Genomic DNA, 12,132 nt, shown 5'->3' on the forward strand with positions numbered 1-12,132 from the left:
ATATTATTTATACCCATAAGTTCTAAAACCTATTAAGAATACCTAACCATACAAAACATACATAGTTGCTAATTCCAAATTTTGCAGAATAGAGTAATAACAACTCCTAATAACACATTTACTAGCTACTACAATACAAATATTCATTTTTATCTACGCAACGGATTTCTACAATGGATCGAGCAATTTTCCTTGGGTTTCTTCTTCTACTGTTTGGGCACAACTTAGTTTATTCACTTTATAGGAGAGATTGCTTTAATTGTGAAAACATAGTGGATAGAATTAGTTGGGTCTTAAATAGATGGGCTTTTTTATAAAATACAAAATTTTGGGGTAGTTTTTAAAATGGGAAAATTTCATAAATGACTTACTTGGAAGGCCTTATTTATGCATTTTAGCTACATTCTACCTATTTACATGACGTAGCAAGCATCTAGCAAAACTCAGCACTTGTTACTTATTGTATTCGCGTCACTGTATTCATGAATACAGTCATTAAAATTTGCTGAATTTTGTATTCAATTTAAATGTATTCAACTCAACTGCATTCATTATAGTTACTTTTACAATGTATTCACTTTATTATATTTAATCAATTGTATACAAAACACAGAATTTTGCACTAAAAAAGTTAACGAATACACTCAAAAATTGAATACAAAGAAATAAAATTCACTCTATTCATTGTATACACTTCAAAAATCAACGTATTCATTTTTATACAAGAAATAAAATTAACAAATACACTCAAAAACAAAATACAGGAAAATAAAATACATAAAACACTCAATTGTATGCCAAAAAAATAATGAATACACTAAATTGTATGCTAAAAAATTAATGAATACACTAAAAAAGAAACATGATTTTCCAGATCCGACCGAATCGACCGAGAAAAATCACCGTTGCGATTAAATAAAAAGCAAAATCGACCCAGGCGAGTATATCCGTCGGATCCTGCCAAGATCTAACGGATCGATACGTCAAAAGCCACCGGCGGCCATTTTTAAAGTGAAACAGCAAGTTAGGAGATCGTATCAATTCAGTTATGAGAAGGTTTATGAGAAGAAGTGACGCTAACTGGATAAGAAGGTTGAAAATTGAAAATTAGCTGACTGTTCTTCGCCGGAGAAGACGGCACTGGAAGCTCCTCACCGGAGCATTGGCTAGGGGGTGGGGGAGAGGGGAGAAAGAGAGATGAGAGGGTTAGGTTGGAAGTGAATAATATGATATGCGGTATTCTACTTTGTGTATATATATATATATAGCTATAAGTTGTATTTAACATGTTATAATTAGCTTATGGGATATAATTATTTTAAACTATAGCTACTAAATATAAATATGTTGTAGAGTTAGTTATGTCATGTACTTATCCCTTTTAAAATTTTTGAAAAGGCCAAACAGAGATCTTTGCCCAAAAACAGGTTTTAAACAGAAATTGAATTTGAAGATTTATTTTCAAAATCTATCAAAAATTTATGGCCAAACAAAGATTTGAAACAAATCTTCAAAATATGCTCCAAAATCTATTGCCAAGCTAGAGCTACATTACAAAATGTAAAAAACTCAAAAATATCCTGTATAAGCCTTATGCGGCAAAAGATAACTTAAAAACCTCAAACTCCTTTTCTTGAGATTATTAATTGCAAGTTGCAAATTCACTTCATTTGCAAAACAAGAAATAAATGGACTCTTTCTAAAAAAAATCGTAAATTTTGTTTTCTTTGTAGTGGTATCAGAGCTCTATTATAAAGATTACGTATAAAATAGTTTCTCTAATGATTAGTTGTAACTATTTATCTAATAGTTAGATTGGAACTTATATTAGATATCCTTGTGGGCTTATGAAAAGAAAGATATCATTACACAAATTAGTCAAACAATAAGTCAAATATACTACATTTCAATCAATCAGGCATATTATACCAAACTTTCAGTTGTCAATTCTGACATTGTGTTTTTGAATTATTCCGTGTTTTTAGTTTAAAAAAATTTATCCATGGATTATTTTTGCTTTAAAAATTGCTAAACATTACTAATATGTGGCCAAAGATTGACCATCCCAGCTAATACATTGTTAACATTAGGGGAAATAAAAAATTTCTCTTTATTCCTGCTTGGCTTGTATTCACAAAGGAAATAATGAAGCTCCCAACGGTAAAGCATTTCTCTAACCCATTCATAAAAACTCAAAAATAATGGTAAAATGCATCGACACATCCAATTCAAAATGGTTAAGTCAGAAAGAAACTCTCATAATAAATCATATCTTCTCTATTCCATCATAAAAACCTTAAACCAATTGAAAAGAATTTAAACATTCAACTCAACACCTAAGGAAATATAGGTAAACAATTTTCACAAAACCTTTTTATATCCAACGTGAGACACCATATACTCAATAATAGTCTTTCTTTCTTTGTTTGGATCCTTAAAAGCTTGTCAATTTCAACTAACATCAAATAAAAACCACTTAAATTAGACGGAAACCAGGAGAATCACGTCCCCCCCTTAATTAATAAAAACATAAAAACAGCATTATTTTCACTCTGTTATTTATTTTCCTCTCCTTTTTTCCTGTCTGGTGGGGGTGGTAATTGCAGCCATGAAAAGAACAGCCTCCTAGCAAGATATGGAATCCTTTTTCCCTGCAGATATAAACTTGTGACAGGCAAATGAGGAAGTCCACAGACGTCTCCTGGCAGTCAGTCACCCAGCACGCTTAAAACTATCTCCATAGTAATACGCTGACCCGACCATCAGTGCAACTGTACCACCTTGAACAAGAACTCTAGCTCTCATTAGTTGCTGACCTAATTGAGAATTTCCCTGTTTGAAACTAATGAGTCCAGCAGTGAGCACTCCCGCAGTGAGAAATGCACCTGAAATTCACAAAATCATAAATTGCACAATGAGAAAACAAGTTAGTACTCTAGATAAACGTCTGGTCTGCTAACGACTAGAATGTTCAGCCACCATTTAGCCAAAACATTGAACCAGTGGATCATCAACAGGGATTGGAAAGATTAACACGACCAACATCTCACAGGAATGTAATGCACCAGAAATTCCAACAAAACATGTTTATGTAGATTGCCACTTCTCAAGGATACATAACAAAAGACTAAATGACTATAAGCAAAACATATACCATTCTCATATCAGACCATAATGAAGGAACTAGACACGCTGAGCAACATTCTCTCGTGACTACCCTGCTCAGTGAGCAGTGCTCAGTATTAGTTTAGCAGGCATAAGAACCAGTTCCACACCAGATGGAACTCAAACTAATAATTAAAGAACTCTAGCATTAGGGTGATTCTGTAGGTTCAATATTCTTTCATCTTTTCTTTTCAACCATGAAATAAGCAGAGTTTCTATTGTTTGCTCAAATAGTTGGGATTTACAATTGCACAGTCATGCAATTGTGGTTGCATCATTGTTGTACCTGAAATTGGAGAAGTTGCTTTTCACATTTGAGCTCAACCCCAAGTGATGAAGTTATATACCCGAGTCTAAATAACCATTACTCGACTTAAGTTTTAACCGGGCTGAATTATCATCATTGACGCTCCACATGCAACTCGGCAAAAGCAACCCTATAAGGTAAAATCCAGCTTACTAATCACAATAGACTTTGAACACTAGCTTCAACATTCTTTTTACAAACCTAGATGAACAGCCTTGGCGTCCATTGATAGTTTAGTTTTCTTAATCCACAAACCACTTCACCCTATTCATAGTTCCGTTTCTATTAAGTCACAACTCACACCATATCAATGTCAGGTGACACATTTCTCATAGGAGATAGAGGCACACTAGGTCTTTTTTAGAGGGGAAAATAGAACACATCTCTCACAAGTCACACCAAGCAGAAGAAGCTCCTATATTTTGCCTAATCAGGTCCTACCACTTCAGGTACATAAACAGTCTTAATTCTCCTAAAGATCATCTAAGACATCGCTCAGAAATTAGCTCCATTTCACGTAGGGTGTCATCCAACAGCCAATACATATAGCACTTGGTACAATTTTTATTTCAAAAGAAGAATAAAATAAACCGCAAAGCAGTATCATATATTCAGTATGTACTTGAGGCAATCTCTGATAATTATCCAACACAGTAGGGAGAATAATTTCATTTTTAAGTGAGATTATTTTATCCCATGAAAGCAACAAAAGAACCTAGCCAGCTTCAAGATCGACTAGATGTGATTAAATTACTAAAAGCTATTTTGTATTTGAAACCAGAACACATTATAATGAAATCTGATCGCCATAGAGAAATAATAGGATAAATTAAACCCACCCTGGCGTGGAATTACTCTGTCCATAGAAGCTAAAGGATGACAAATACTAAAAAATCTACAGAATATGTGTGATCGAACTAAGTGAGTGACAAAAGCCGTGAGCAAAAAGGATTTTCTCTTACAAAATTAAAATAGTTCTTATTATGTAAATTGGGGAAGAAGGAAAGACCAATTTTTTTAATAATCGTGGCGTCCACGCCAGTCAATTCCACGAAATACCTGCTACCTCCCACCGGCCCAAGTAAAGTATTGGGTAAATGAACAGTAGAATTTGAACCTAAGACCTCCGTTAGAATTTGAACCTAAGACCTCATGGTTCTCAACTCACTTAATTGACTACTAGGCCACCTCCTATGGGATTAATTAAAATCTACGTTGCACGGACTCTTCAAAAATATCATCGGGAGCGTGTCGGATACTCCAAAAGTAGTGCATTTTTGGAGAATCCGACACGGGTGCGGCAACGAAAGTGAAGAGTCCGTGCAACTTAGATTAAAATGAAGGAACTTCAAGCTCGAATACAAAAGTTGCAAGTTTCCAATTTTAATCAATCTATTAACCGAGCTTGAATTGTTACTCCCTTCATCCCAATTTACGTGACACAATTCAGATTTCGAGAGTCAAACTTCTTTACTTTGATCGTGAATCCGGACATACAATCTTTAAGCTTTTTGAAAAATTATTTATATATTTACAAACTACATAAAAAGTACTATAAGTCACAATAATTAACAATTTAATATAGTTAAAGAACATACGAATAAATCGGGGTCAAAGACTTTCTTGTTCAACTCTCGAAAAACGAAAAATGTCAAATAAATTTGGACAAATGGAGTATAAGTTTGCTTCAATTTGGAGATAATTCACATGTATCAAATTCACCAAGAAAATTCCAGACACAAAACACAAAATAGAAGCTTAAAAATTGAATTAAACAATCAAAACAGTGATTAAAAACAACATCATCACGATGAAATATGAAATACAACAACATTTACCTATTTTATACGATCCAATACAGCAAAAAATAAATTAACAATCGAAACAGACAAACAATGATTAAAAACAGTATCATATCACAATGAAATATGAATACAAGGTTCAACTATTTCATTTACGATCCAATACGGTAAAAAAAATAGGGGTAAAAAGGTGAAAATTAGGGTTTTAAAAAAAAAAAAAATGTACCGATAGGAACAAGACGGTTACGGTGGCTTTTTTTATCGGGAAAAATTGAATCCAATTCTGAATCAACCGATCCCATTTTCTCAATCACTTAATATCAACAACAATTTCGATAATTTTTTTATGTTTACTTTTCTCTCGTTTTTGTTTTTGTTGTCTGTTTCTTTTCTTTTTGTTTGTCGAGTATTTGAGGTCTGAAGCGCAACTACGTGTGCCACCGTCTACCCCAAGGGCCCAATTTGCTCTCGTATTAGAATGTTAATCCCTACCGACAAAAAATAATACTCCTTCCGTTCACTTTTACTCGTTCATTTTAGACTTTTCATGTTATTTAAGAAATAATAAATGAAATGTATAATTTACCAATATATTTATATTAATTGATGCATATTTTTATTGAATTTCAAAAATGATTTGAAGTGAGTAATTAATACTATAGGTGAAACAGAAAAAAAAAACTAAATTGTTTTATCTTGATATGCTAAAAGTGACAAGTAAAAGTAAAAATCTATTTCTGAAATACTGGACAAGTAAAAGTGAACGGAGGGAGTAATGAGCAATTTTTTTTTTTGTTTGTATATTATACATAAATTATGTATTTTTGTACATATAGTATTATATTTTTTATATATATTTGATGAGCAAATGTAATTAGTTTTTGGTGACTGGCTAAATGTGTAACTAGCCTCTTTATTTTTCGTTTTTAGGTCTAACTTTGTCCCGTCGTTAGAAAAAAAAAAAGTCATTTAACTCTTGATCTCTAACGAAGTTCTAATACGATAACAATTTTTAAAAGCAAAATTGAAAGTTGAGGGTTACATTTAGATTTTTCTTTTCAAATAAGATGAAAACTAGATGCGCTTATTTCACGTTGGAGCTTTGTTAACGATAGGAAGAAGTTTGAGACAGTTTGCGTTAAGCAAGGGTATGTATGAATCAGAAGTTTAACACAAGGTAAAAATTTAACTTTTTTCCAAATACTATTTTTACCTTGAAAGTTTTGAAATTTGTCAAAATGGTGAGAGAGACCAAGAGATTTATCTTGTTAGTGTGGAAATTAGCTCCGATGGCTAGTTTTTGGATCGCTTGTTAATATTTGGTTACAATTTAAAATGGGATTGAAAAATAGCCTTACAAGAATTTCAAACTCCAGCACTCTATACTAGAGTGTTTTTTTATTTGTTCTATGATTCTTTTTGGGGAAACTTACATAAATGACTACATTTTGAGGGTTATTTTTTAGGCATAGCTACACTTTAGCTAATTACATTTCGTAGCTACAGTAAACGCGCGCTACAGTAGATTGCATTCGCGCGCTACAATAGATTGTATTCAAAATTCGGCTGTGTTAGATTTTGGTGTATTCAAGTTAAATTTCATTGTATTCAAGTCAAATTTCGATGTATTCAAGTTAGATGTATTCAACTAAGTTGTATTCAAGTCAAATGTATCCAACTCAACTATATTCATTTGTAGCTACTTTTACACTGTATTCACTTTACTATATTTAAAATCGATTGTACACAAAAAAATATCCTTCAAAAAATACCCCTAAACATTGAATACATAAAAACATAGATACACCAAAAATTAACAAATACACTCTAAAAAATGAATACAATCTAAAAAATTAACAAAAAAAGCTCAAAAAGTGAAAACAATCGTCGAATTCGTGAATACAACAACACCAACCATTAGTTCCGGCCAGATCTATCGCAGAAGTTTATCTCATATCTATCTGAATCTACGATATCAGAATTCGTAGCTCTGTGTCGATTTAGACCAATTACACACCTGTTACGCCATTTATCTTTTTCTTTTCACTGAGCCAGAGTTAATATTATCATTGACGCGTCTATCTACCTAAACCAGATAACATCCCTCAATTAGCAAACAAACCTTGCAACCAAGGAAATCGACTAGTACATTGGAAATTTAGAGAGAAAAAAAACACAATCTCCAGCACAATATAGCATTGCAGATTTCAAAAACAACATCACATTAGAGGAAATGCACGTCTAGTAATTGTAAAATCATCTAGAACCAAAAACATCGCGCAATAATGCTAGTAACAACTTTCAAATCTGGCGGTGATAGAAAACGCCGACAGAGAGACGAACTGGTTTTGTCGGAGAAGGGTTTCACCAGAGTTGGTTTGGACGGAGATGGCAGTGTAGGGTGGGATTAGAGAATGAGTGGCGATTTGAGGAGCAGTAGAGGGAAGGTGGGGTTGGTGGTTTCGTGGTAGCTAGATATGGAGGGCGTGGTGATAGATCTGGTGGGTGCTGCCGGAGTTCCGCCGGCAGTGGTGGTTGTCAGAGCAGAAGAAGACAACTTAGAGAGAGAGGTGATGAAGGAGAGAGAAAATGGAGGAAAATGGGAGCAAATACTAAATACAATATAATTTTAGTGTACTAGTTACCTTATGTAATTGACATACAAGATTTAGCTATGAGATGTAATTTTGACAAAGTATAGCTACTAAATATAAATAAGGCCAAATGTTCTCTATACCATGTAGATTTCCCTTCTTTTTGTCCAAATTTTTTCAAGTTAAAACTGACTAACCATTGAATCCAAAGCCCAAATCCCCATTTACCAACATTGTTTTGCGCGGATTAGCCTTCCAAGGCACTGGTCTTTAATTTTTGTCCCTCAAATTGTTGGCCTTTAATTTTTGTCCTTCGCCTAATAATTCACGGGTTCCTGATTCGAACTCCCGCTCAGTAAAAAATTTAAAAAGAAATCACAAGGCAGAGTTTTGGATTACCTTCAGAGTTTTGGATTACCTTAAGGCAAACTCTGCTTTATAAGGTAGCAAACTCTGCCTTAAGATAGAGTTTTGCCTGCCTTAATGTAGATTTTGGCAGGCAAATTCTACATTGCGAATTCAAAACTCTGCCTTGGGATTCTTTTTAAAATTTTTGACTGAGCGATGGCTCGCACCCGAACCCATGAGTTTGTGGCAAAGGACAAAAATTAAAGACCAGCAATTTGAGAGACAAAAATTAAAGACCACCACTGAACAATGACAATCGTGCAAATTACCCATTTACCAACTTCTTCCCATGGTAGCTTAGCTGGTTAGCTCGCATTCGACCTATAGGCCAGAATAAACCTAAGGCCAAAACTTGGTTTAGCCCAAGCTCTCCAAGGTAGCCCATTTAGACGAGTTGCAGCATCATGGCTCATAGATTCAGCAAAATGCAATACAGAACTTATTTGTGGGCCTAAAGGGCTTGATGCATTTCTTCCTCTTAGTACTTGGCAGCACAGTCTAATACTTTCTCGTCCAAATTCATCTGATACTCTTTCTTTTTTAATCAGTTTCAAAAAGATGAGTAACATATTTCTTTATTTAGTACTAACAATATAACTCTAAACTTTCAATTTTATCCTTAATGAGATGATTTACAGCCACACAAAAATCTACGACTTATTTCAAAAAATTTCCTTTCATTGTTAAGCTCCGTATCCAATCAAACACATCACATAAATTGTGACGGAAAGAGTAATATGTATATACTGTTTTGTCCTTTTGGGTTAAAGTGAATACTTTTTTTTGCTTATTTTTCTGAATTAGAAGGAGCCTAAATTTATATAAGTACATTTGATGTAGTAAAAGGATTATCATTCCAGATCCAATAAGACGTGATTGACAGAATTTTGTAAAGTTTGAATATCTACTGTATAACAACTTGATTTCTGACAAAAACACGCCCATTAATAACATAAAAGACATGTTTTTCATATGCATATTATCACTTATATAATTAAATAATATGTATTTTAAAATTTTAAATAGCTAAAGTTAAATTAGTTGGTTTTATATTAATATCGCCTTTAGGTAAATATTTACCCTAGTAACTTATTAGCGAGCAAGGATGAAATTGCCTTTGTTTTAGAATTTGCAAAAATTGAGTTTTCGAAAAGAAAATGTCTCATCGACCTAATGTTTTCTTCAAAAAAACAACAACAATTTTTTTTTTTGGAATTTTTCAAACTTAAATTTCAAAAGCTCCAAATGAATATAATGTTTCAAACTAGTTTATGTATTATATTTAGTAGGTTTATCAGTTGTTAATGTTAGCTGAACCAAAACCATAATAATTTGATGTTTGATTGATCATTTGTGTATTATCCTTTAACTTGTTATTCTCACTCATTTGTTGTTTATCTCCAAAATTAGTAATCCTTTATATATTGTGACGACTCTTGAATGGTCTCTTTTAGTGTTGCTAAGTTGAACCTAAACTAGAAAAATTAAATACTTAATTAATTAATAATTGTTGAGAGCATGCATAGAGGAAACAAATTAAATCAGATTTTAAATAAATTAATAATTGTTGAGAGCGGGTATAAAGAACCTACAACCAAATTAAATACTTTATTAATTGATAATAAAAATAATTGGTTCGTTCATGAAATGTGGACCATATATGCGGCTATTCATGATAAATATATTTTCTTTTTTCGCTACTATTTGTTTTTTTCATATTATCACTGCCCACAGCCCCACACGTCACAATCAATCCAACATATTGGTCAGTAGTTGGTGAGAGTCCAAATATAGGTAGGACACTATTGAAGTATAGTATATTATTAAAGATTAAAAATTGACATTTCATTTTTCATATATTTGATTGGTCCCGATTAATTTGGATTTACGCAACATAAGACCTATTAAATAGGAGCGCTTCCTATAAAAAAGATCCATACTTACAGCTCGAATTCTCGACTTGATTAAGGTGAAAAGATTATATTTATCCACTAAAATCGTTATCGGTATAAATTAGGGGTGTTATATGGGCAAGTTGAGATGAATTTGGTCATGTCAAAATGAGCTGAATTAATAAATAAGCGAGTCATTGACCCACCTAAAAGTTACTTGACTGAAACAGATTGAGCTGAAATGAGCTAAAAACGGGGTCATACCAATCGGCCCAATTCTTATTAAATTTAAAATTCTTTATTTGTTTTCTTAAGATTTTGTCACCTAATAAAACTTTTTTCCTTATATTATGACTATAAATAGCTTCTTAAATAAAAAAAGCATCTTTTTAAAAATAGTTAGACAAATTTTCTCATGGTCAATCCGAAATATCAGCATAATTTACAAATGGACCGGATTAATAAAATAAGCGGGTCATTAACTCACTCAAATCTAAAGAAATTAAACGAAATATGATTTTATGAGCTTATTTTATCACCGCTAGTATAAATTACAACTTGCTAGAAGCGTGTAACCAATAAAGAGCCTGTTTGGATTGGGCATAAGTTGTTTTCAATTTTTTTGAGTGTTTGGTGACGAACATAAGTCGTTTTGTCTTAAAATAAAGCGCAAAAAATAATTGGACACATTTAGGCTTAACAACTTAAAAAAAAAAGCAACATAAGTGAAAGTTTCAAAAAAAAAAAAAAAAAAAAAATTGAGCTACCCAATTTTTATTTTTCAGCTTATAAGCTGCTTTTTTTAAATCCATCTAAACAGGCTCAAAATAAGCTTCTAACTAAAGCCAGAAAAAGAAAAAGCAAAAAGAGTGGGATATGTATATTTTAAAGTAAAAATGAACCTTTTCATATCATTCCAATAATAGTTAGAATTAAATATTCGTTTCTTGACAGAAAAGGCCTGAGATTTTGTCAAGAAAGCATCCAAGGCAATTTGGGATAAAGAAAGCTTGCAATTTCTCAAGGTGATATAATACACTACCTAGAATCTTCTTTAGAATGCAGTGTTCATGTTTAATAACAAAAAGGAAAAAAAAAATTTCTTAACACAACATTACCCTTTTGGACTTTGATTGACCATTATCATTTCATTTCCCAAAAATATTAATGAATAAATAATTATATATTTACAAGCCTCAGAGAAAAGATTAGGATTCTTTCCTTGGCACAAGTCGAAAGGCAAAATTCCCTATTGAAAAAAAAAAAAAAATTTAAAACTAGTTGCATGTCTTATCCATTTCTTTAATGCTATGCATTGATGCAAGTTGTTTCTACATTAAAAAAAAAAAAAAAAGGAATTTTAAAAGTAGTTGCATGTCTTATTCATTTCTTTAATGCTATCCCTTGATGCAAGTTGTTTCTACATTAAAAAAAGGGGCATGTTTTTGTTCGTTTAATTAAAACGGCGTCATTGTTGTTATTGTTATTATCATTACGATATGATCTTATCGAGTGACAAAATAAACTTTTGATTGGAATAAAAAGAATAAATATAGAGACGGGTAATTATAAAATTCCTTCAAATATCTTAGATGTAGATCGACCGATAGTTTTATACATTCCCACAAGTGGAGGAAAGCAAATTTAGCTTAAGCACTTTTTTATTTTGTTTAAGGCTAAACCAAACATCATTAAACATTCCCAAGACAACCCTCCAAATTATCCATTCATAATTCATCCAAGAAAACATATGTATACTCTGTGAACAAGAAGGTGGAGAGATTGATGAGGATGTCGGGCATCGTATTGAGACGGGGTGAATGAAATGGAGACTCGCATTTGAGATATGTGTGATAAGAATGTGCCGCTGAGACGTTAAGATGGGGGAAGCGAGACTGAGATTGTTCGGGCATGTGAAGAGGAGGTGCGTGCATGGATGCGTTAGTAAGGAGGTGTGAGAGATT

General features: G+C 32.6%; 1 protein-coding gene across 1 annotated transcript; it reads right to left on the bottom strand.

Moving 5' to 3' along the window:
- Positions 1-2,256: 2,256 nt before the first annotated feature.
- LOC132062944 (RING-H2 finger protein ATL48-like) lies at positions 2,257-5,579 on the bottom strand. The gene is made up of 2 exons (XM_059455405.1): positions 5,501-5,579; positions 2,257-2,885 (listed from the first exon to the last, which is right to left on the bottom strand). The coding sequence occupies exons 1-2, from the start codon at positions 5,574-5,576 to the stop codon at positions 2,713-2,715; spliced, it is 249 nt and encodes an 82-aa protein (XP_059311388.1). The 5' UTR covers positions 5,577-5,579; the 3' UTR covers positions 2,257-2,712.
- Between the last annotated feature and the right edge of the window lie 6,553 nt (positions 5,580-12,132).

This window comes from Lycium ferocissimum, chromosome 7, assembly GCF_029784015.1.
Source record: "Lycium ferocissimum isolate CSIRO_LF1 chromosome 7, AGI_CSIRO_Lferr_CH_V1, whole genome shotgun sequence".
Classification (NCBI taxonomy): Eukaryota; Viridiplantae; Streptophyta; class Magnoliopsida; order Solanales; family Solanaceae; genus Lycium; species Lycium ferocissimum.